At 43.0% G+C, this 26,431-nt stretch overlaps 1 protein-coding gene across 2 annotated transcripts in view; it reads right to left on the reverse strand.

Moving 5' to 3' along the window:
* ERAP1 (endoplasmic reticulum aminopeptidase 1) overlaps window positions 1–26,431 on the reverse strand; it is a 530,688-nt gene that overhangs the window by 223,957 nt on the left and 280,300 nt on the right. For both annotated transcript variants that reach the window (XM_078675432.1, XM_078675433.1), the window contains exons 9-10: window positions 25,429–25,560; window positions 1,895–1,963 (exon numbers count right to left, since the gene is read on the reverse strand). In XM_078675432.1, the coding sequence (XP_078531558.1) occupies window positions 1,895–1,963; window positions 25,429–25,560 (201 nt within the window). The remainder of the gene's footprint in view (window positions 1–1,894; window positions 1,964–25,428; window positions 25,561–26,431) is intronic.

Genomic DNA, 26,431 nt, shown 5'->3' on the forward strand with positions numbered 1-26,431 from the left:
ACACTGCGGTTTGTTGTGGTTATTGTGTTTCTTTCTGCTGTGTTTTGTTGTGTCATCAATTTTTATTATTTTGCTTTATGAAATGTTATTTCATCTTTTGCCCTCTAGTTTTACTATAAATGTCAACAAATGCTGCTACATTTTAAGTCAAAAGCTACACATTCCTTTAAAGTTCTGAAGACAAACGACCATTAACAACATTCCTTTATACTAACTTATACATACTATGACTCATAGAAAGAGTCCACCTGAACTGCCAAGTGTGGTCCTCCCTGAACGGGAACACAAGCAATCTAGGACCAGTTTTTAACCGGTTCAAGTAAGACCTGGCTTGGCAGTTTGGGCTGGACTGTTCCAATTGGAGAAGGGTCAAAACTGATTTGCATATAGCTGGGTCCAGACTGAGGGGGCATGGTGTGCAAAATAATGATGAACTGGGATGTGACCCAACGTAATAACCAATGGCTAAGAATAATTCAAGCATTCCATCTATCACTTTTTTGCATTTGCGTAAATGAAGCACATTTTTAAGTTTTTATCACTAAATCTGCATGTCTGAGTAAATCAGTGGTCATTTCAAATGACAATATGCTGTTTGTAAATGACAAGTCGCTACAACATCATGTTCAAGTAATATATTTGTGACAGTGTGCTCTAAAATGCAGCAGCACCTGCATACTAACCCCTTACGACTGTCCTGCTGAAACGACATGGTCTATTTGCTACACTTGTCCTTGGTAAGACACTTTGATTTTTCACAATCCTTATGACTTCAGTGATAGAATACTGATGGCAGCAACCCCACTCTGAAAATGGTTTCAGTACCACTGGTAGCTGGAGCACCAGCACCTGACATTCAGTCCAGAGGGACAAGCCAGATGACACCCATATACAGTGGAGGGGATACTTTGGGAGCTAGATTCGAGGGGAAAGAGGAGGGGGTTGAGCATGCCCATTCAGTAGGAGAAGTCAAATGCTATAGAACTATGTAACAGGACAAATAGTTGCCGGATGCCAGCACGGGAAGGAAACCGCTCATCAAATAAGAACACTGTCAGAGCAAAAGGCACCTGGGTGTGACAAACATAAGAAGAGGGAGGAAAGCCACTGTATTAAAAGCAGATATGTGAGACAGACAGCAAAGTCATCCAGTCATGAGCAAGGGGCTCACACAAAGTCCACTCTAAATACATTATATGAATTGGAAAAAGAGGTCTGTCAACAGACAGCTAAATCAATGTGTAGCTAAATCTAAAAATGAGAAATCCCTGAATATGTTATGCAGATTTGTAGAGCACACTATCACCCAGAAGGATATCTTCAGCTAAGCAGGTGTGAGTCTAGCCACGCCTAGCGCCTAGCGGAACAACTAGAAAAGTCAGGTGTTCAGGTTCCTGTGGAATTCAAGAAGTGACAAGGAAGTTCTTATGTGTACAGGCAGGTCACTTTAGGAGCGATATAGGAGAATGCTCGACCTCCGGATTTGGTTTTCCATATGCGTGGGATTTGTGCAAGTAGGGGTCTAGAAAAGAGGGTGTGTCTGTAGGTTTGTGAAAGCATATCCGAGCCAGAGGGAGAAATAGAACCAGGCAATGACGTCTTCTGACATAATGCACATTACACCAGTGGCATGCGACTAAAAAAGTCAATACATTCTTAGTTCTCAAAAAACTGCACAATTAGGTTGACACTGTTAAAGCATATATTCCATCAATATGAGTGTTTCCATCATGTAGAAGCGTGTCACCTTAAAAAAGAATTGAAAAAGACCTTGAAGCACATATAATTTAAAATGAATTCCAGATCATCAGATTTGTATCAAAAGAAAAGACCAAGTATTAAACATGGTAGACTCGGTTTATATAATAAATGTGTGCAAACTCCGAGTACTTACAGATTTTTGCTTGGAACAGAATCCATCAATTTTCTGCAGTTCGCCTTGGCTTCCATCTGTAGAACAAAGCTGATGCACACAACGTTATAACATGTCTGACACTTGTACTGAAGTTTACAATTGCTTCCACACACAAATAATATTATCATGAATGTAAAACAGAAACACCGCCAAACGATTTTGGTTAAGTCGGTGAATACTTACAATGAAAAGGTCTCAAAGTAATTTTTTATCAAAACATATAACACCAAATGAATACATTTAATCATTAAGTAAGGGGATTATAAAAAGGCCATCACAGCTTCACTGTCAATAAATTACCTAGTATCACTGGCTGTGATACATAGACTATGGCAACCGAGAGCGGTAGCATAACCACTGAACCAACTGGGTTTGCAAGACATTTTTTCTCGATTAAGAAACTTTGCAGGTACAAAGGGACACCTTCGAGGCAGAAAAAATATACTGTGATTTCCGTTTCCTCCATATGTGTTTGAGTGAGCATCACACTTGCCAACAGAGTCTAATCAAAGATGCTGGATTATTTCAAGTTTAAAATCACGAATTAGCTTAATTATGAAAAAGAAAATTACACCATTGTGACCTGATGACTTGGTCACAGGAATTCATGTTATGCACTTCTCAAGATTTGCTGGCAAAACCATGCTCGGGGATCTTGTTTTCGCCTCAAGGGCTCAATTCACAGCATCCTCTAAACCAACAGGATACCCCAGATGAATCTGAGGCCTATCCTGTGGCTCAGCAACTAAAACGTTGGGAAGAAATGAGGTCCAGTTGTACTGTTTGACTTTTCTTTCTAATTCTGTGTAGCATCCTGAAGCAGCTTTAAGAAATGTGGAATAGAGGAAATCATCAACTCATAGAAACAAGCATTTGCAATGCAACGGTCTCCCCTTTGCCAAAGTTAGAGCTATTGGCATTGTAAATGACAACATTTTTATTTATGTGTTGGCTTTGAAAACAGATAAATAAATGGCATTGTCATTTACAATGCCAATAGCCTAATCTCTCGCAAATGCGACACCTATTGCATTTGGAGCCACACAAAACCGGATTACAAGCAGGCAACGGAGGCACACCAAAAGCGGATCACAAGCAGGCAACAGAGGCACACCAAAAGCGGATCACAAGCAGGCAACAGAGGCACACCAAAAGCGGATCAAAGCGGGTCACAAGCAGGCAACAGAGGCACACGAAAAGCCGATCACAAGCAGGCAACAGAGGCACACGAAAACCCAATCACAAGCAGGCAACAGAGGCACATGAAAACCCGATCACAAGCAGGCAACAGAGGCACACGAAAACCCGATCACAAGCAGGCAACAGTGGCGCACTAAAACCCGATCACAAGCAAGCAACAAAGGCGCACGAAAACCCGATCACAAGCAGGCAACAGAGGCGCACAAAAACCCGATCACAAGCAGGCAACAGAGGCACACGAAAACCCGATCACAAGCAGGCAACAGAGGCACACGAGAACCCGATCACAAGCAGGCAACAGTGGCACACGAAAACCCGATCACAAGCAGGCAACAGTGGCACACGAAAACCCAATCACAAGCAGGCAACAGAGGCGCACGAAAACCCGATCACAAGCAGGCAACAGAGGCACACGAAAACAGCAGATGGGTGCAGAGTATTATTTGGAGGATTGAGCAAACGCACAGGCCCATGTGAGTGAGAGGAAAAATAACCAGAATGGGCGGAAACCTTAAAACAAAGGGGAGGCTTCGGTAACTGGGTTGGAAAACGCATTATTAATGTTATCAAAACCCTGCGCCATGAATGTCAGCCCCCCTAAAGGTGATAAAATACCAGGGAAACGCTAGTGAATAGGGTCATTTAAAGGAATCCTGTATAAACACTGTGTGAAGCACAACCGTGTACAGGTGGATTTCCGTGAACAAGAGACATTCATTTTGTGATGAGGTACAAAACATCATAAGCCCACGTAAGTACGGCATGTACCACGACCATGCAACGTTGGGTCTGTGTGTTGTGAAAAGAGAAAAGCACTGAATGCATGTGGGGTTACAGGAATAATGAGCCTTCGAGGCCAAGACCAATACCAATTGGTACGCAGGACACAATTAAGCATAGCAGAAAGAGCAGGGAAGAGAACAGTTTAAAACAAGCATTTGCAATGCAATAGGTCTCGCATTAGGAAAGTTTGAGCTATTGGTATTGTAAATGACGATTTTTTTATTTATGTATTGGTTTTGAAAATAGCTAAATTAATAGGTTTGTCATTTACAATGCCAATAGTTATAACTTTCGCAAATGTGACACCTATAGCATTTGTAATGGAATATGTGTTGTATTTACGTGACTTAGATGTATTGATATTACAAATAACAATGGCTTTTAATTTTTTTTATAATTAATACTTAAATAAAAGTTATTGTAATTTATAATGGCAATAGCTTAAACTTTTATAAATAACTTTTGTTAAGATTATGTTCAGTGTATTTTATTGTGATGAAAATCCAAGAACAGTAGTGAAATATCAACATCTTTTTGTGACATTTGTAATAAAGCTTGAAACACTGAGACAACAGATTTGAACCAGTTGTTGTTGAAAGGTTGCACAGATTGATGCTGTGGTGACGCTGAGTGATGTTGTGGTGGAATTGGCCAGGAAATTCGACCAAACCATCAAGAATCAATGCCCAGTGCACTGGGAGACAGGCAACAAGATGCTAGAACGTTACAGGTCACCTGGAATAAACTTGAAGGCAAGTAAATGCTTGCAAAATACCAAACTATGAAAAAAAGCCACTGCCAAACATATGTATCCTAACACAGATAAAACAAACCCAGAAGATCGAATCTGCCAAAAGTCACCAGGGATAAGTTAAGAAACTTTTGCTTCACTATTATGTCACTAACAAAGGCTGTCTGAAAACATACTTAATGCCAAGGAATAAAGACTAATAATGAGAAACTTCACCGTTCTAGCATCTATGCCAAAGATTGCAGGGGATGGAGGAATATAGATATGATTGCGAGAGAGAGAGAGAGAGAGCGCATAAAATATAATACACGAAATAGCTCGAACTTAAAATCACTCCCATCGCGTATAGCCCTTATAGTTGTGTGTAGCGTTTTTGGCTCTACTGCTGGAAAGCTGTTGCATGCACTTGGAAACCTCTCCAACAATCACAACAGATCTGGTCTCATACTGTGACCTTGATTTCAAAGAGCACTTATACACCAGTGGATTGATTTCTGAAACATAGTAAATTGTATCTGAATTCAAGCAAAAGAAGCATCCGTGGAACGCGATATATAACGGATAAATACTGACACTAGTCATCTGTTGAAACATGTATGGTTATGATATCCGAGAAGCTTAGCGCATAGAACTGTACTGGACAACTATACCTCGCAATTGCTAATTATGTAATACTAAAAAGGTCTGGTTTGTTATACTCATGCTAATAACCTCTATGGGTGTCTGCTCCATGGCTGGGTCACACGCAGCTTGTTTTATGTGAGAGTGCCAGGCGGTGTTTCAAGATGTCACATATTTATGATGTTTTCTAAAGTCTTAAATGTGTTAAAAACAGAAGCAGTTGCAAGCAACTTTCAGCACGTGTAAGCTTTGCAGACATGTGCCTAAACTACAGCCAATTTACATGTAAGTAGTCTTTTGAAAATTGAACACTGCAAGTCCCCTGGGCTGGGTTTCTTAAAGCAAAATCAAGACTATGCAGCAAGGGCACTAAAAAAACATCCTTCCTTGTTTTTATAACAAGCGTATCTCCGATGTGAGTGTTTTCCTAGGCAACCGTAATATGGCACAATTAGACCACCCATTATTTTTCTAATTAAGTGACAGACACCAACTATCAATAGTTCTACGTCCGACCGAACTTAAGGACCGATTGACATTTACATTATCTTCCAAATGTTCAGAAAGACAATCTCCTTAATCACCATCACTCCCACAATTCATCAGTAGATGTAGTAACGCATTTCTTTAAGCAACGCCTTGCTAAAATTACTTTAAAGGTTATACAGGTCAGTTTTACAGTGACATACATACCTTCCAAGAAAGAGCCATTCCATGACAATAATAAAGGAAACCTTTTCAACGCGGTAAAATAGGAGAGACTGTTTTCTGAACTAAGGGCTATAGAAAGCAGAAAAGGGTTTACCGTTTTAGTGCTTTCAATGTTTAAAGCAAAAGAGAAAAAAAAGGCGGGTTGTGGGGACAAGATGGCATTCTTTGGCGTCAGGTGGCAATCTGCTTTTAAGCCCTGCCATGACAACACATCCAGGAACTGTTCGAGGCCATCAGGGCAAGACTCTGTAGAACAGACCTGGCTCTATCAGGGGGCGCCTGAAAGGTTTTGGCCCCAGGGCAGAGCCCACTTTGCTCTTGTCTTAAAACTTCTCTGTTTCTCTCCACTGCTAATATAGACTCGATTCATACTGTATATTTCTGGCCATACGTGCCAACTTCACAGCAGCCAGAACTGCCCCTTATTGAGAAGACTTTGGAGTGTTTACGACCTTCAGCCATGCAGAGCTCAGCCTTTCATCAAGGCATTGCGTTAAAGATGGCTCAGAGCATCACACAGCCAGAGGTGCCCCCTCTCACAGCCCAGGCGGTGCCCACTACAAAACATGTACTGTATGTGTTGGCCTTTAAATCTAGGTGGCTGCAGGTCCCACACAGACACCGCGCATTCCATGGACGGGGCAGCACCTGAATAGCGAAGGACAGGTGGCTTCGCAAATTGTTATACTTTTGTGTGTGCAGACAACAGAAAACAGGCCAAAAAAGATTATCTGAAGTGGAAAGAAAGGGAAGAAGGCGCCGTGTACACCAGTGTCTCTCTGCAGTGCCGGGCGGGTACCCCTCAGGCGGCCGCTTCCGCGATGCGCACGTGATAAGAGTCAGGATCACCTCGCCCCAGGTTAGAAATCGATACCCAACTAGGTATGAAACTCACTGTAAATATACTCAGAAAATGGCAGTTCACTCAGATGGAGCTACAATGGAGTGAGGGAGGGGGCATAACTGTTACCCAAGGCAAAGGATTTATTTTCACCCATAAGTGTATGAGAAAAGTTTCAGTTCTTCTGCTCTTTCCAAATGTCACTAGTAGAACGTTGCTGGCCCTTTTGAAAACAGGACACCGTGAGGTTTGTTGGCCAGCCAGTGTTTAGGGACATAAACATCCAAAGTTAAGGTGAAAATAATCACTCTGGAAACTAATCATAATCAGACTCAATAAGTGCACGATTACTGATGGAAAGCAGGCACTTCAGACGCATTATCTTTATCACAGTTTAAAAAAGAAAACTATACAGTAACAATCCGGTAACATACACTGTCACAGGAAAACAATTTGATAGTACCAGCAATCCAGACATTTGCTTTATTTACAATGTTAACAAGAGGTGCTAATGCTACCCGCTATGCGTCTGAGATGCCACGGAGTGCTAATGCTACCTGTTATGCATAGCGGAAGTCAGGCAGCCTTCGTTGGGACGTGGGCGGGGCCTGCAAAGAAACAGGACGGAACTGCTGGGAGAACGTCCTGGAACCCTGCACGCTGAATGCTGGCTGCCGAGGGACACGCGGAAAGAGCCCGGTGAGTGTGGTGGGGGTGTGGGGGTGCGCGCGTGTGTCTGTTTGTGTTCGAGTGTGTCTGTGTGCGCGTGTGTCTGTTTAAGGTGGGGTGCGTGTGTGTATGCAGTGTGTGTGTGTGTGTGCATGTGCATGCGTGTGGCTGTGTATGTGCGCATGCGTGAGTGTGGCTGTGTGCGAGAGGCTGACTTACTGTGAATCTGAGACAGGAGATGTGCACGGCGACGGGCTCGGCGTGCGTGCCCACGAAGTGAAATCGCCGCGTGCACATTCCCTGTCTCAGATTCCCAGGAGACGGGCAACATTAGTTGTTGAGCTGGATGCAATGCTTCGCATTGCTTTCTCCAGCTCAACCTAAAAATCAAAACTTAGTCAATGGGTCGTGTGAATGTAAGTACTAATGCCGTGTTGTGTATGTAATCTCGCGGTGTGACCCCTGGCAAATTAAGGTGGGAGTGCGGAGCTCGAGAACAGCTAGGCAAAATACCGGGAGGTCAGGGGACGTAGCAGATTGGCAAAACCATAAGCACTATGGAGGCCTAGCAGGAAAAATTAACTGAGGCCTGTGCACAAATCAAAAGGGCAATCGAGGTTGGAAATAGACTCACCAGAAGCATCGAGATGACGACTGAGTAAATCAAAAGAGACGCCGGCAAGCAAGAAGGCGGGGCTTATCTGGCTGACGTGCTGGAACAAGCCGGAGGAAAAAAAAAAAATGACGACGAATCAGTCGGCGGCAGGTGAAGTTCTGACAGCACATCCACGGTGAGCGCTGAGCACTAGTTGGCAGACTGCAAGGGACCTTCATGTTGTCTAATTTTGCGATAAACTAGTGTATGAATGAGTCCTTCTTCCATGGTTTTGACCATTGAAGATATTTTCAATAAAGTTTTTGTTTAAATAAAAAGTTCCGATGTGGGTGCACCCTTTGCGGTAGTTGCTTGCCAGTCCTGTTTATTTGTTGGTGCAGGGAGGAAGTTTCCCCAGCGGACGAGCGCAGCAAGGGGCGAAAAAAACGCACATCAGAACAGGTTGGTTGGAGGCAATTTGAGCTACATTTTAGAAAGCATATGGTTACACCATGTGACTTTATGTAGTAGACACCTAATGCAGTGAGAACAAAGACATATCTGTGAAAAAGAAAGCATTGTCCTTTTCGAAAAAACCCTGGCGTTGATGAAACTAAAAGGTCTTCTGTGATGGCATTTAAAGGAAAAGGAACGATTTAAGAACTATTTCGGAGCATTCCATTTATCTTAAAAAAGAGCAAGAGAAACAGGCTGCATTCCAATAAAAAGAAAGTCATTAAAACAGCATGCCGACAGGCGCCCCACACTGCTAAATAATAGCACCTTTCCCGGAAAGGACCTATAATTAACGCAGCAGGTCTTCCGGAGAGGAGCACTCGGATTGAATGAACGAGCAAAAGCTGTTCATGTGAAGTACGTTCACAGACCTGCTCGTGGGAAGCGCGTTCACAGACCAAAGTCTGCTCGCGCACTGGTCTGCATTACTTGGAAGGTATCACAACAAGCCATATTTGTGTGTACACTTCCATGCAGGTGAAGTGGTGTGCCTTTTTGTTCGTACCGGCTCACACAGTTTGCTACCTCTTACTTTTTGTTTGCTCTCGATACTTGCACAAGTGCCACCATTGCCTATGTAACGTTTGTTCTTGTGTTTGAGTGTCCTCCATTTATTGCAGTATTATACCTCTACTTGTACTTTGTACGCTTTTGTAACCTGCACACGTCACTTTTTCTCTTGTAATGCACAGTTTGCTACCACTTGTACTTTGTTCACTCACGATTGTCACTTTTGCCTCATGTAATGTAACTTTTGCAATTTGTTAACTTGTATTGTTCTCTTATATCAGATCTGTTCCTTTTGTAAAACGCTCTGACACCTTCGGGTACAGTCCACGCTATATTAAAACGCATAAATAAAAAAATACAATGGGCAGCTTGCTGCTTGAATGGGGAGGGGTGGGAGAGACGCGCACGCATTGTGGGCGTGCACATTGCCGTGGTCTGCGGCTCGTGCCCCGTGGCGGCGCCTGCAGGCTTCACCGTGCTCCGGTCGGTGGGTGCTGCGCAGCTCGGCGGCACCTTCCTCATGTCGGCTCTGCAGCCCAACATGGACACCTCTTCCCTGGCGCTGCCCTCCGACCACCAGCTGGACCAGCGGGACAGCGAGCAGCTGAAGAACGCCCGCGTGCAGGAGCAGGTGCGGCTGCGCCCCAGGCCAACGGCGCGGCACAGACCTACGCAGTTGAGTGCACGCCTGGGGCAGGGGCAGCACTGCCCGGGGAGGGCCATGGCTGGGGGGGGACTGGGGCAGGGGTGAAAGGTGATAAGCACCCGGGGTGGAGGGTTGCCTATTATCAAGCTGCTGGGGTTGGAGTAAATATTCGGTAATTGTGTTAAAGTGTATAGGGACACACGACACGTATGACAGATGTCATGCACAGAGTAACAGAGCAGTATTTAGTCAATTGTTTTGCATAGAGTGGACATCATCCCAAGGCATGTTTAAGTGCTTTACACAGGAAAGCATTTGTATATCTCACGGGTTAGGCGACGAGTATATATAATGCATAGTAACTTAAAAAGGAGAGAAAAATACAATCATCTAAAAATGTCTAATTTGTATGTACAGTCATTTTTCAGTACCAGACAGTTAAAGGGTGAGGATGGGGCAGTCAGATGGGCGTTATAGTTTATTGTTGTCAATATAAACGTGCGTAGCTGTAAGGGAGAGTGAAGGATGGGTTTGGTGGTGGTCTGGGCGGTGTGATTATATAATGTGACTAGACTGTCCACATAGCCTGACACATGATGTGTGGCTGGGGCGTGTTACACAACACAGCACCAGGTAGGCCACGAAGCTCTAAACGCGAAGGACTGTTTGGTTTCATGCTGCACTGCAATTTCGCGCGTTCACACTGTTAACTCGAGCCAGCTGTGCACGCTTTGTGGCAGGCGCGTCTTACGTGCGCGTCCACAAACCAGAATCGCCGCGCATGCCCCGGTCTGTCTCCCTTGAGAGGCATCTCGACGACAATAGGTCTCGAGAGCGAGACCTAAAAATGAAAGAATAGTTTTTGAAGAGTAAGATGAAAACAAGCACACATTTGAAGGGAAATTCATCTCTGTGAATCTTCCTGCAACAAAGGTATTGATTCATCCAATAAACATTAATACTTGATGGAGCTATTGTGGAGAAATTCTTGTCTATTTTAGAAATCATAAAACATAATAATGAAGAAATGGGTACACAAGTGCTATGCTTTTTGGACAGATGATCACACGAGTGCAGAGGGCATTCGCATGTAGCCTTATAGCTGATAAAATAGTTTTTCAAGGATCCAAACTTTCTTCATTATAATGTATGCCAATACATTGCAGTGTACACATAGAGAACAGGAATTTATTGGACTACCCACATTTCTGCTAAAGAAAGTGGTTAACTGGCTGAAGAATGGCAAGTTAAATAGAAAAAAAACTATCAATTATGACAGGTCCCTCCTGGTGCATAGGATCTACGACCTCTTCACCAGAACGAGTGGCAAATACCACGAAACACGTGTCCAGGGATGGCGAAAAATATAATATTTATATTTAAAAGAAGATACGACGCTTTGAAATAACTACAATTACCATGATCCTGTGGGGTGATCCCGCTGATGAGTGAGCGGTGTGCGAGCCCAACTTTTGATATCTTCACCAGAACGACCCCAAATGTATTATACTATAGGCATTATTACATGCACACTGCTGTTATTTTACATTACAAAGCACTGTCAAACATGATGAAGTCCTTTTATATTTACATTCTGTCTTATGTGAGAACCCGGGTTTCACTCTCCTTGGCCCTGACAGCATTACCCTCTATGCTATCCTCTGCATTTTACATTTTATGCTTGTTTTTCTTTCTTATCCCTTGCTCCCCTTCCTCTAAGCAACTACCCGCCACTGATCTCCCAGGCCATATTTCTGAAATTACACATGTTGCACCATTGGATGAAACGTCTAGTTACCACACAGTTGAGGTGCCAGTCAGCAACTGCAACATGAGGAAACTGCGGCAGCACGTCCAGCGACCTATGAACATTTTCCCCACTGATGAAAGAAGAATCTAGAAACACCTGTTTGGGGATACACTTGAAAAGAATACTGGTACTGGCACTGGCCAACAAACTGTGAGAACTGTGTGTGAAGCGAGTAACACTGAACCACATCGACCATGATGCATGAGGTAATTCAGCTGTGACGTGTCAGCAGGGTGCTCCAAATCCCTTTGACAGCTACTGCAACATGAATCTCCCTCACACTCATCTCTCGATGTGCTTTCACTGCAACATTGCTTTAAAGGGTGAGCAAGTCTGTATCTGTATCAAGGACTATGAGTAAGAGGAGTTGCACTGGGTAGTTATGACTCCTATGGGGATGCCCACATACTGAGTCCCCTCCTAATGATTCAAAGGAATTGCCCTGCTGATTTTACCGAGCCTGAGCATTCCGACTGTCGCTCAGGACGCGAGGAAGGGAAAATGGAGGAACTACAGTTGAAACAAAATGAGTTCCCCTTTCAAATACTATTAACACCTCACGGTATTTAGGACCTTTAGCCAGTTTCAATAAATCTGCAGGCTCCTCTATTTACATACGTTTGTTCCCCAATGCAATTGTGACCGAGATAGAGGCACCCACTGCCCAACAACCAAATAGCTATAAAAAAATCGCTTTTTTACTAAGATGTACTTCAATGTATTTGAGTCCTCAAGTTTTAATAATATTTTTTTTATCAAAATGCATATACGTATTGCACATACTATTTTACAATACATATTGAACAATGTAAAAAAACAAATGTTACACAAAATAATTGCATTTTTCTAACAACATATTCATCTTAGAAGCAAAATCTGCTCATATGTTTTAGGCCTTCGACAGTTTTCGGATAACAACTTCAAGGAAACCTACCCAGGGTAAGGCATTATATGGTTGTTAAAATACTGTTAGACACACATATCATCTAAAAGATATTGAGACACCATAAATATATTAGGACAGAATAACGCAGATAAGAATAGAGATTTTTTTTTAAGTGTAAGAACATTTTGTTAAATATTGTTGTATAGAATTTCGATTTCAATGTTTTTAAATGTTTTATTAGTTTGTGTGCTATAGATAGTTGCTACTATTTTAACATTAACTATTTGCATTCTTTCTTTTGCTTTAGTAATATATTTAAATAATTGCTTTCAATTTCATGTTCAACTTTTGGCAGGATGTTGAGTTTGCACGAGAGTAGGATGTGAAGTGTTTTTAATCTTTTATTTTTTTATTTTTGTAAACTGTTCAATCAATGTAAATGGCTAATTGGATGCCTAAATGGGTACAATATTTAATTGATACATGATGTAATTATTCTTTAATTTTAGTTGGATAGTTAAGAGTATTCATTGTGTAATTTATTTATAGGTTTGAATTGAGTTAGTTCATTCTGATGTATTATGTGTTAGATTTTTTAAAAATATTTAGCATTTATATAATACATTTTTAATATAATTTAGATTTTTTTGCAGCTTGTTGGGATCTTGGAGGCCTAGGGTGGGAAGTGTTTTCTACAGATATATTTTAGTTGTAAAATATATCAATTAGTGGTTCTGTTTTTTAAATAAGTAACTTTTTCAAATCCGTTGTAAAAGTACATTTTAAAAATATTTGTGTCTTTAAAAAAATTGGCAAGTATTTATTTTTCAATTATATTGTGTTTGGTATTTTTATCATTTTGTTGGTTGTTGGGTTTGCAGGGAAGTATGGGGTCATAGTTTCTTAATATACGCTTATTTTTAGTATCAATGTTTAACTAGCTAAGTATTTTATGAGTTTCATATTTTGGGTATTGTAGCATTTTATATTTATTTTAGGCAACTGTTTTGTCATTTTACATTATGTTCTATTTTTATTTCGATTTAATGTATTTTACGTTAACATTGAGTAATTGATTTAATAATTATTTTGAATACTTATACTAAATAATTTATAGGTATGTGTTTTTAAAATTTGTAATTATGATACTATTTTTAATAAACTACAATTTGTAAAATAATTGTATATATATATATGTATATTGTAATTTTACTTCTTAGTTTATTTTCAAGTATTGCATTAAAAAAATATATATCTTTTTTATTTGTAAGGTTGTTAACGTCAATTAATTTTCTAAAGTTTTCTTATGTTAAATACTTTGAAATATATATGCTTAGCCAATGGAATATTGATATTTTTGTCCACAATATTTTTAAATTGCAATATTTGTGACCTTGATATTATGGCATCTTTATATTGCATCTCTAATACAAGGGCATATTGAATGCTCAACCTGAATTCAATATCTATTTTGCAGTATACAACTGCTCAGGCTTCATAAGGCCCTGATGTGAGTTTCAGCAAGTCCAAATCAGCAAAAGCACCTTCGTCAAGTCTGAGTTCTTTAAATGCTACCAAGATTTGAGCATTGGAGCTTTGATTTCAATGTTGATCTTATAGCTAAAGTGGGTTCACAGTCCAACTCGATCCCACCTTTCCAACTGCAATGACGTTTACCAAGTAAAGGGGCAATTTTCTCCTTTTTAGGAGCATCACTCTTGCCAATAAGCTTTCATTGACCGGAGGTCAAGCTATTATCCAGACAGTAGTGCTATACAGCACTACTTTAACAAGCATGTCTTACACAATGACAATGAGCAGTACCCGAATTTTGTTTAGATTTTGTGGTACACTAGATGAACCATTCTCTGATACATCTGGGACAGGTAGCAAATATCAGTAAGCCTTCATTTCCTAGTAGGAGAAGATATCTCCTAATGCCCCAGTCATTTGATAGAGTTGCAAAACAAAAAGAAGCAGTACATTCTCTTCCATGATCCCTGTCCTACAGTCCTACAGTTCTATGGTGAAAAAGATGCACCTGTCCAGCACCCCTTTAATGTAGGAGGTTTGCCTTAACCAGACCAAGGGTTTTCTCATGGGCTAGTGAGGGTGCTCAGGGGCTGTCCATCGCTCCATGGAAGATGAGGTGAATTTCTCAAAATAATCTCAGTCTCAGCATCATTTAGATGATGTGAATGATCTGAAGATACAGGATCCATTTGAACTGGATAGTCGTTTGACTTGCCTGGAGGAATTTCTCAGTTCATGTGAAGGTGCTTAGTGCTCAGTCCTCTACGACACCAACCCAATCACTGATAAATGGGTGCATTTATGTAAGTATATATTTCTTGCTCCAGACCTGCAATTTCCAAGTGTATGTACAAGTCCAAAGTCCAACTAAGACAATAGTATTTTCCGTATGGCAAGAAGACACAATTCTTGAGAACTATTGACAGAACATAAAAAAAATCTAGAGGTGCTTCATTAAGAACAGCTAATTCTAAAACAATCCTACAAAACCTTGTCTGCAACTGCGGCTCATTTTTTAAATACATCTTTCCTGAATGCACTATGTCCAAGTGGCGTATACGTTTATTCCCATTAGACTCAACTAACATCACTACACTGTAAGATTTGTCTTTACATAATTTGGCAAGTTGACTGAAGACTTTGGATGTCAAAGAAGAGGCTCAAAGCAAAGGGTCTGGACTTGCTACTTGAAGGAAATCATATATTCACTGCCTCAGTTGTTGAAGTACTACAGCATTTGGGATGGGTATAGTCATGGTCACATTCCTCAGGACCATTCATACTGGCACCAACCAGATATACGACCTCCTTTCAACCAGTCAAGGCTCTCCAGACTTTCAAGCCGTAGATTTCTATTTGCCCTAATTTATTGGCTTGAACAGTCTAGTTTTCTGCTTTAACCTCGCAGTATTAGAAGAGATGCTTCATGGGGAAAATCCCTTCTGGGATTCTAAGATAAGGTCCAATTCGATTACAAGCCTGTTGTAAAGGCAGGCCAAAAAAGTACTGGAGAGGCAGCGTGAATAATGCTGTGCAATGGACAGTCGCCCGACTTTCAGACTTTGAAGTAATGTTAGGGGTTCCTTGGACTTGGGATCACCAAAAGGAGGGAATGCGGAGGTGAACACACAAAGCATTGAAAAAAAAGAAGGTGAGGGAGGAATACCAAAATCGTTCTATGCCATATAGAACTGAGACTAAGAATACATGTTTTATATGCTAAGCAGTTTATAAGATGAACAGGGGGTTAAGTTGACCACTTCCATACAGAAGTACTAAACCATATTATTTTAATAAGCATGTTTAAGCAATGAGAACAAACAGTAGCAGGAGTGAATAATTTTCATTGTTTACCTAATAAAAATACATTCTAATAAAGATAACTACAATCTGTGAGACATACCTAAAAAGATCAGAAGCAAGCCTGACTGTATTCCATTGGCCAAGAAGGATCAATACCATGAAAGGCAAGATGTTTATGATCATTACCAATTAACAATTACGTGCATGTCTAAAGCAGTGACATACCAACACAATCACAGAATATTTTATAATTTGTAACCCCGGTCTGGTAAAAAAAAAAAATACAGTCCTGGAAATCCAGTGCCTTTGACAAATATCCTCTGCTAATCACTATTTGCCTTTTCAAGCTCTTTGTCCCCCACCAATAGCTGAGTTGTAAGACTTATTGAAAATTATTGTCACTGCTAAGTTTCTTTGTTTTTCAACATCAACCTGACCATTGCATGTGCAATTGATACAATTGTGTGCATCTATAAGTTTATATAGCATGACTGTAGCTGAGAAGCAAAAAGGGATAAAAAGAATGGTTAGAGCCCTGGTACATTTTATGTACTATTACAATGAGGTTGTAGAACAGGGGAGGTGCTTAATGAGGTGAGTAGTGTTGTAGCTTGATCAGTGTGCATAGTGGGAGTGCTTTCCAAGAGCAACCAACCCAGGGGGGGTTCCTCCGTTATGGCGGAGGAGCGTCGCCCCACTGTTGGAACCAGCAGACACGTAAAATAAAATGATAATAAAGCAGTTATTAAAACTGCTTTATTATCGTTATATTTTACTCCGGAGCTGCCGCCGAGTCTTGAAGGCGGGCTTCTGGAAGGAGGAGGAGTTGGGCTCAGGGCACTACCAGTGCACATGTAGACTCACCACTTTCTATTCCAAGTCAGACACTTCGACATTAATTAATCAGATTTTTGAGACTGATACATAACTACTTAATGGTCTGACTAAATTACCAGATATGGGGAAGCTTTCACCACATGGAGTGGCGAAAAGATTACATACAGCAGAGGACCAGTCCACAGACATATTCCAGTTAAACTCTTCAGCTCAAGGGGCGTGGCCACGCAGGCGTCTAAGATGGCCGCCTGGGATTGAACCTCCATCGGCCGGGCACGGCTAAAGCCTGATTTCTTCATGATCCGCTGTGCCATCTGATGCAGAAACCCACCATTATACCCAGGAGGAGAGGAGGCTTGCAGCGACATCCGCCACGACCCGCTGTGACGTCCCGTTCCGTCAGTGTCAGCGAGTGGGGGATCCGAGTCCCGAGCCCGGGACCTCCGTCTTCTTGGAGGCTGACGTGTGAGCTGAGGAGCAGTGGAGTTGAGGTGAGCTTTGGCCCCCGACCTGTTCCCCGTGCTGGCACCAGCTTCCCGCTCGATTTGTGGCTGCCCTCCTCCGCCCCCCGCGGAATCGGGACTGCGGGATGAGCAGCACGCTTGACATCTGTGGGGCGCTGCCGGCCCTACGTTTGAGACCTACCCGTGGGACCGTGATGGGGACAGGGCCTTACGGTCCCAGTGCGACCTGGGGATGTGACGGGAGTGAGGAGGCAGTCCGGTTGGTTCAGTTTCTGGAGCAGAGGTGGCGCTGGGTCCGGCTGGGTGTGCGTGCTCCCTCCTCCCTCTGCAGGCTTCGGGACCGGGTGGGATCGGCCTACGGCTACACTGCTACTGCAGCCCTGGGGACTAGGGTGAAGGATCCATCAGTGCGGGTGCCCGCTGGATACTATTCTTGGCATGGCTGGCCAAGAGGGAGCGCATTGTCTGGTACCGGCATATCGTATAATCAATAGACGGCCACTGAAAATACACTTGTTGGTTCCACGGGAGGCTGCTCTGCTGCGGGGTGCGAAGTGATCCCCTTCTAGGTTTGCTGGTGGACTGGCGCTCACCCATCTCGGAGCACCCGAAGAGATCGCGCTGTACGTAGAGGTTGCCTGTCAATTGTAGACGCCATTGAGTGCTGGCAGGCTCTGGTGGGTCTCTAATGCCAGCCGTTCACTCTCTCTGGCTAAGACACGTTTGGATTCACCCTGCGAGCCGGCCTCTCGGATCTACGGCACATCCTCACTGAGGTGGGGGGCTAGATGGCTGGCTGATTGGGCAATGTGTGATCGCGCAGCCCGGGGCTGGAGGTGCAGCCCTTACTAATAATGCGCCGACGTTGGGCTTGGCAGACTGAATGCTTGGGAACCTATTTACAACGTCATTCAGGTCAACTCGGCCTGGGCAGGGCTCCTCCTTGCTGTGCTTATTCCGGGAGAGTGCTTTTACCACGTTGTACCTGCCTTGGTTGCACAAATCACTGCCCTGTGTCATGGAACGCAAAGATCTCAAACAACGGACTCTGCCTTTTAAAAAAGGTCACAGATAACGCATCCGAAGAGCCCCCAGACATGACGGAGGGAGCACACGGAGCGGAGGGTTTGGAGGACCAGCCGTCTCTCCCAGCTGCAATGCTTAAGGAAATGAGGGCTGGGTTCAAGGCCCTGGATGGCAGATTCGATGCACTGGATAAGAGGCTGGCTGGCTTGAGCTCCAAGGTTCAGGCACATGACCGCTGATTGGGTTGTGGCTGAGGCGCGGATATCGGATGTTGAAGATGGTGCGGACCAGTTGCAGACAAGATTGGATAGGGTAGAGTGAATTTTGAAGGAGGTTGCGATCAAGAATGAGGACTTGGAGGCGCGCAGTCGGCGCAACAACGTGCGCATTCTTGGCATACCGGAAACTGCCAACACAGGCAGCATGGACGTTTTTGTGGAACAATTGCTATCTGATCTTATCGGCAGAGTCCTTTACGCAGGGATTTGTAGTGGAATGAGCCCACAGATCCTTGGGCCGCCGAGACCCATCATTGCAAGACTCATGAACTTTAGAGACAGTGACACAGCCCTACGTGCCGCCCGTGAACATGGCGAAATCCAGTGGCAGGGTAATAAACTATCGTTCTTCCCAGACTTTACGGTCGTGGTCCAAGATGCTCGCCGGAAATTCAACTGAGTGAAAGCCACTCTACGGAAGCTGGGATTACGGTACGGAATGCTATACCCGGCCAGACTTAAGGTGGAGGTGGGCGGCAGATCACGCATATTTGACACCCCGAATGAAGCGCAGGAGGTTTGTCATAACTACAAGAAAGATAACAATGGATAAAAAATGGGGACACTGGAATGTGTATAGAGGTGAGATTTGTGTCTCCCCATCGGAGGAAATGGCAATGGACAGAGCTGGACCGAGACGAAGTAATGATCTTTGAAGTGATTTTCTGTGTATACTTGATTCATTGATTACCGACTCTGTATTTTGCTGCCTAACTTTGCTGGATGATGACTCTGCATTGATTTTTGTTTCTTCAATAAAATATTTTATAAAAAAAAAAAGAAGAAAAAAAGAAAGATAACAATGGAGTGGTGGCAACTGCGCGAGTAGTATCTCCTCCTCGCAGCGGCTCCGAGGCAAGTTGGAACTCTTTTCTAACACTGGGAATGGATGATCCTTCTTGGAGATTTGAGTTTTCTGTAATGTATATTTCACTTTGTGGTTTTCTATTATTTGCTAGTGCCATACATTTGGCTGTCCCGCCGACGTAACGTTGCTGGGCCTCATGGTGAATACCTGGTTCTGTTTTTTGTGTGTGCAAAGATTACGTTGTTTATGTGCTATTTTTATATTTACAGGTAACACTCTGTTGGCACCGTCAGATGATCCGTGGGGCATGGTTTTGCCTTGCTAGGAAAAGGGTGAGGCTGGGTGGTGGGTGGTGGGGGGGACACTTGTAGTTTTTTTTATAGTTTGCTAGTGATTGGTACACAGGTCATTGTTGTATGGTGTTTGTTTAGCTTGTATATCCACATGATTCACGTTTTCATTCTAGAATGGCACAGTTAGGTAATTTGCCTGGTCCTTGCGGGCTGTCGCTTATGTCGTGGAATGTCAGAGGCTTGAATACCAACCGTAAAAGGCGGCAGGTGCTCAATTACGTACTACGACACAACACTGATATTGCCATCTGTCCAAATCTGACGCTCCAACATTGGCGGCGAGCTGGGGAGCCCAGATATTTTTCCAGTCATAGCAAATATGCTAGAGGGGTGGCCATACTTATTCATAAGATGGTCCCTTTCTCCCTGAGCAGAGTGATAGATGATGGTGAAGGCCGTTTATTGATTGTTACAGGGACACTAATGGGCCACTTTGTTGCACTAATAGGTATCTATGGTCCTAACGTCAACTCCCCGGAGTTTTTCCACTCACTACAAGTACACTTATTGGCACTGACTCCCTGTCTGGTCATAATGGGGGTTGATTTTAATTTATTATTAGATCACACCAGAGACAGCACCTCCACCTCACCAGACACTAAACACCGCTCTCGCTTTGCATTACTTGATATCTGCCGGCAATTCTCGCTGGTGGACATAGAGCGTACACACTGCTTGGTCTCATCTGCATAAACACACTACTCTGGGTTTCATGACACCTGGACTAGAATTGACTACTGGTTAGTATCTCCGGGCATTGCTGGCTGGTTCAGGGCATTGGCTACGCTAACGCAGACCTTTTCAGATCACTCTCCTGTGGTACTGCGGTTAGATGTCCCGCGTCCTGGGGGTTTTGAAAGGCAATGGTGGTTTCCGCGGGGAGGGGGGGCGCTGCAGGATCAGGTGTTTCTTGAAGAGGTGAGGATTGCCATAGAAGACTACTTTGACATCAATATTGGGTCGGTGGGTACGTGGGTAGTGCTATGGGAGGGTTTTAAAGCTTATATTCGGTGGGTTTGTTTTGACAAAAATGCCGGCATCCTAAAGGATCAGCGGAATATACTATCCCGCATTGAGAAGGAAATAGCGGCCTTTGATTCAAAATTGATAGAGCACGCTTCAGCTAAAGGGGAGACTCAGCGTTTAGCTCTGATGGTAGAATTCCGGGACGCTGCAGAGAGGGAACTATTATTCCTGGGCAAGCATTACATGGCCAGGAGGTATGGTGAAGGCGGGCGCCCTGGCAAAATATTGGCACACATACTTCGCCCCCTTACAGTAAAGCTTATAATACTGAAATCAGAGGATCAGATGACCAGTTGGTGTATTCCACTCCGGAGATTTACGGCACGTTTCTGTCCCACTTTAAAACCCTATACACCTCTAGAATAAATAGTGATCTCCACGCTCCGGAAGATTACCTTTCAGAAATTGCACTGGTCTTGAGAAACATATGCAGGATTTTCTCGCTATTCCCATATCTCAGGATAATATTGTGGAGGCCATTGAGGCACTCCGGGGTTCATCTGCGCCTGGTCTGGATGGGTTCTCAGCAAATTTTTATAAAGCTTAGAAAGATATTTTGGTCCCACGTTTGATAGAAGTTTAGGCGGAGGCACTGGAGAAAGATATTCTCCCACCCACCTTTAGGGAAGCTGTCCTTATTTTGCTCCCTATACGGGTAAAGATCCTTCACAGTGTGGCTCATAAAGGCCCCTTTCACTATTGAACTTTGATTATAAAATACTAGCAAAGGTGATCGCAATCCGTCTTTCTTTATTAATGGAGTTTATTATCTCCCCGGCTCAGTCCGGGTTCATCCCCCATCGATCCACTTCGCTAAATCTACAGCCCTGTTTGCTGTACTTCATAGAATAGACCCCAAGATTCCAGCAGCGGCGGTTTTATTGGACGCTGAAAAGGCCTTTGATTCCTTAGAATGGCCTTTTTTTATCTCAGTGATGCGTCGCCTGGGAATGCCCGAGGGTTTTGTTTCCACCACCGCCCTTTTGTACACAGACAGACTGCGCCTTAACGGAACGATATCCCAACGTTTTCACTTAACTCGCGGTACGAGACAGGGCTGCCCCTTGTCCCCTTTATTGTTTATTTTGGCAATGGACCCTCTGATCAGGCACTTTCAGGAGCGCCATTTACACCGCCGTCTGCAGTTTAAAACTGGTCTTTTGTTAGTGTCCCTTTATGCAGACAACACTATTTTACATGTGAGACTCCCGCAACTTAACCTTGAACCAATTATCAGGGAGATCTTACGGTTCGGACGGTTTTCAGGTCTTGGTATTAATTGGCACAAGTCAGTGATTTTTCTGCTAACATGCAGCGTTACTCCTTGGGACTGCGAGTATCCACTCGAATAGTATCATTACACGGTCAAATATCTTGGTGTCCACATACACATGGACTCGACCACTATCGTCAGGTTGAATTATGGGCGGCGGTTAGCGCCTTGGAGTCGCAAATAGAGCGATAGCCTCGCCTCCTATTGTCTATGGTGGGTAGAATCGCCATAATTAAAATGGTAGTCCTGCCGAGATTTTCATATGTTTTTAATAACATTCCCATTGCCCTCACTCAGACATTCTTCTTGCAGTTGAGACAACACCATATACGTTTGGTATGGGGGGGGTAGGATACCACGGGTAAGCTGGCAGACTGTGACTCTCCCTTACGAGAGGGGTAGTTTTGGTGTCCCAGATATGTACTTATATTACTTAACGGCGCATTGCAGTTATTCCTTTGCTTGGTACCACCCGGACGCCCGGATTCCTCACTTGAAGTCAGAGGCAGATTTGGTGCCCCCGCAGAAGTGATCCACTGTTCTACCTAAAGGGATCCCGAGGGACCCACTGGATATCCAGACGGTTTCCACCACTAGCTGGGCGTGGGTGAAATTATGGAGGTTTTTGGGGCTGGACCCATTGTATTCACCGGCTTTGCCGCTCCCGAACCCCTCATGGCTCCCCATCACGGAAGAAACATTAGTACAACGCACACTGACTAAGTTTGGGGTCCAAAGGATGGGCGATCTATTTCCAAAAGATCATGCCTTTTCAGTGACAGAGGATGTTCGGTTCCAAGACCGCTCATTCATGGACGCCTTCGTACTACGGCGTATGCTTTCCATACTGAGAGCCACTTTTTCCACATTCTCCATTGCACCCGAACCTACAGCTCCATTAACGTTAGTTATTGAAAGTAAAACGGGCGCTCATTTGATTTCTAAAATGTATAAGGTGTGCGTCTTTGCCCGCCCAGCCGTTGATGTTAAGGCTCGCACGGCATGGGAACGTGATCTGGGTCGGCCCATTTTGGACGACCAACGGGAACAGTGTTGTAGGGTCACAAAGGAGGTGTCCCTTAACAGCAAGCACAAACTTCTGCATTTTAAATTCCTTTGTAGCATGTACCACACACCCGCATGGTCGCACAGGATAGACCCATCTAGGCAACATCATTGCTGGGAATGCTCTGCCCCTCATGCAGATTTTGCACATCTGAACTGGACTTGTCCGAGACTACAACTGTATTGGGAACAGGTGCATGCCACACTGGGAGATATGGTCTCCCTGTCTCTGACCCCCAGCCCGGAGATTGCACTTCTGGGCTACATGATTAACTTTCCCAAGAAAGTGAGCAGGTTTGCGGCGCTTGGGTTCCTGTTGGCAAAACGAGAGATAGCATTAATGTGGGGTAAGAAGCGAACACCTACACTACAGGCTTGGCTTCGAAGCCTAGCATACTGTAATGTGATTTGTGAAGTTTACGAGTCCCTAATTCCCAGTTCCTCACGTCCTAAAGACATCTGGGGCCCTTACAGGGCGTATATCGCTGAGAAAAATAGGGACTCTGATACACAGGTGGAGAGTGGCATTGTACCGGAGGGGGTGGGCTATTGGAATGGTGGATGGGAGTGTCACCCCGCGGAGATTGTATACTGTATTCATATTTATGTACTATGCTGTCTCTATGTCGCCAATGGACCAAGTGTAAATTCTTTGTGGTTTTACCCGTAGCTGGGATGGTTTTCAGGTCTACTGACCCCGTGACATGTGAGCTGACAGTTTGTGGTTTTCTATTGCCTTGACATTAAGACTATAGCCACTGTTGCCATATGCTATGACATGTACCTCACGGTATATCACTGGTGTATGATAGAACACCTGACAATGTACAGCTCTAGTATTCCTGTTCACTGTGTATCAAAACTGATAAATAAAACTTTTAAAAAAAAGTTAAACTCTTCAGCTCAATTACAAGTGCTAAGGAGTGTTATGCACTATTTGTAGCATTTGATAAAATATGACCATGTAGTAGGGTTATGTCGAGTTCTGCCATCTGTAAATTATGGTGCGTTCTGCCTTTTGAACTCTACATCATCCAGTATGTACCACTCTTTCTGTAACCATTAAATTCCGTCTGTTTTGAAAATGTATAAGAGATGTGGACTTACAACAATATTAAAGCAGTCCTTTCAGCTGTAAAGTAATTTCTGTTTCAGGATATTCTTTTGTCTGTGTTCACTTGACATTTGGTTGTACAATAGAAATCATTTTTTGCTAACGAAAGGTTATAGCCACAAGCGTAAAATTGCTGTTTTCAGATTTACATCCTATGACTGACACCCTGATTCTGGATCGACCCTTTGCTGATTAGTGTTGCCAGGTTGCTATTAAAACTGGGATAGCCATACTAAAATATAACCATTTACTCATCCCAAAACTGTCCGTATTGGCCACATAATACTATAAAAATACTGTACATAAGTGTCCAAAATAGTGAAAATCTACTCGTAAAATGTTGTAATGCTGCCCCAAAAACCCACTATATCTGAAGGCTGTAAAACTGTCTATGAACACTTTCATTATTTGTGGAAAAAAATCTATCTAATGCCACAAAGGTTGCACACCTGAGTAAAACATCTAACGAACATGAATTAAAAAAAACACAAATTGGGAGACAATTTGTTGTCCGTCTAGCGTAATCTATATTGTACCACCACTCCTTAGAGTATCATTTGCTCTATACCATTACTTCATCCTTTCAGCAAAATTTGATCCCACAGAATGGTAAAATACAATCTCTATGGCTGCCAATGTACCCACATTACGTAGAATATTTGTCCTGTATCTACCTTAAAAAAAATACATGATTCTAATGACCTTATTGAAAAATATGTGAGCATGCACCAATATACTGTTAGTGATTAGATTAAAAGAAAGTTAAACACTGGAGTGTGAAGGCAATGTGCAGACATAAGCTGCCACAACCAGCATTTGGTACCGTACCGTACATTCAGTGTTAACATGCTGCAACTGAATCTTAGCACAGCTCATCAACATTCAGGAATTTGATTATTGTGCAACACACAGTGACTACAACTTTGACCCATTTCCCCAAGGTTGCTTTGTCCTATCTTGTACAGGTCAACTGTTTGATGGACATTGCAGCAGTTTTAGGAGCTGAATGTGGAGTTCTCTAGTTGCAAATAACTGTTTTTTGGCTCCTCGGTTCTTCCTTATTAGGAGGAGAATTTGCTCTTCGAGCTCTTGGAGGACAATGTGCCTGTCTGCATCTTACCTTGCAATAGATCCATTTCAGGGAGTGAGCATGGACTCCTTAAGACCATTCAGCATTGACACGTAAGCTGACAGGTTTGTATCAAGAGTATCAGTGTGTGCATCTGACCATATATCTGCTCATCCATTACCTCTACTCTTCTAACTTCTCCCCCGCCCCAAACTGGGTGGTGGGGGCAAGCTATATTATTGCTATGGCTGCAAAAACATTTATTTGTTTTTGGATAAAAAACATAAAATCATTAAGTTCATTTAATGAAAGCATAATTACTTACATCTGTCATACTGTTCCACAAGTCTTCGTTTTTTGTATTACGATAGCTGTAGCGATGCAAATATTGTCCAATGCCATCTTGAAATGGCTCTGCACCCATATAGTCCCTCAACATATTAAGGATACATGCTCCCTGAAAAATAAATAAGATGAAACATATTATCCGTTTCTTATGGTACACTTGAAATTATATGGCCTTTCATATTTTCATTTAATATTTGTTTTTTAGTGCATTTATTATTTATCATGTTGTGGTCAGACTAAAATATATGGCACACTTTACAATGAAACAACAATAGACAGATGCTACTGGAGTGCTCAAGATTAAATACACCCCCACCCCTGCTCACTGAAAGATTCTTTACCTTATAGTCTGTTCTTAGGGATACACAGAAATTGTTATCATAGATCTAACTTCTTTAGAGAAGCTGCCATATTGGGTGAAAAACTAATAGCCAGGGGTTATCCTAAACGTCAAGAAAAATGCTCTCTGAAAAGGGCATGGTACTGCTCCAGGAGACGTTACTCACTTCAAAAACCAAGGGAGAAATGTCTCAAAAGCTATTGTGACTGCCTTCTTTCCAATTTCTAGCTTAGAGTCCAAAAGCATTAAGAAGCATTGGAAGGTACTGACTGCAAGGGATCTTGCTCTGGAACCTCGGATGTTCTCCTAAAAAATGAGTACAAATCTGAAAGACCGCTTAGTAGGGCTACACTCACACCGGAAAAATTGCCAGAAACCCTGATTGATCATTGGGCACTACTGCCGGTCACTGAACACTTTAAATGTGGCCAGTGTAGTGTGTGCCAGTTCTGTATAGAATGTAAATCAATTCAACGTGACAACAATGAGATACCCCTGCATGAGCTCTCCAATTGCAATACCTGTAATGTGAAATACAGGATTAAGTATCCATGCTGTAAACTATATAATGGACAAACCATCCAAAAAAATCTGAATGTATCTGTCAAGATTGGAGTCTTATCCGCTGCAAGGTCCCCAC

This window comes from Lissotriton helveticus, chromosome 2_1, assembly GCF_964261635.1.
Source record: "Lissotriton helveticus chromosome 2_1, aLisHel1.1, whole genome shotgun sequence".
NCBI classification, from domain to species: domain Eukaryota; kingdom Metazoa; phylum Chordata; class Amphibia; order Caudata; family Salamandridae; genus Lissotriton; species Lissotriton helveticus.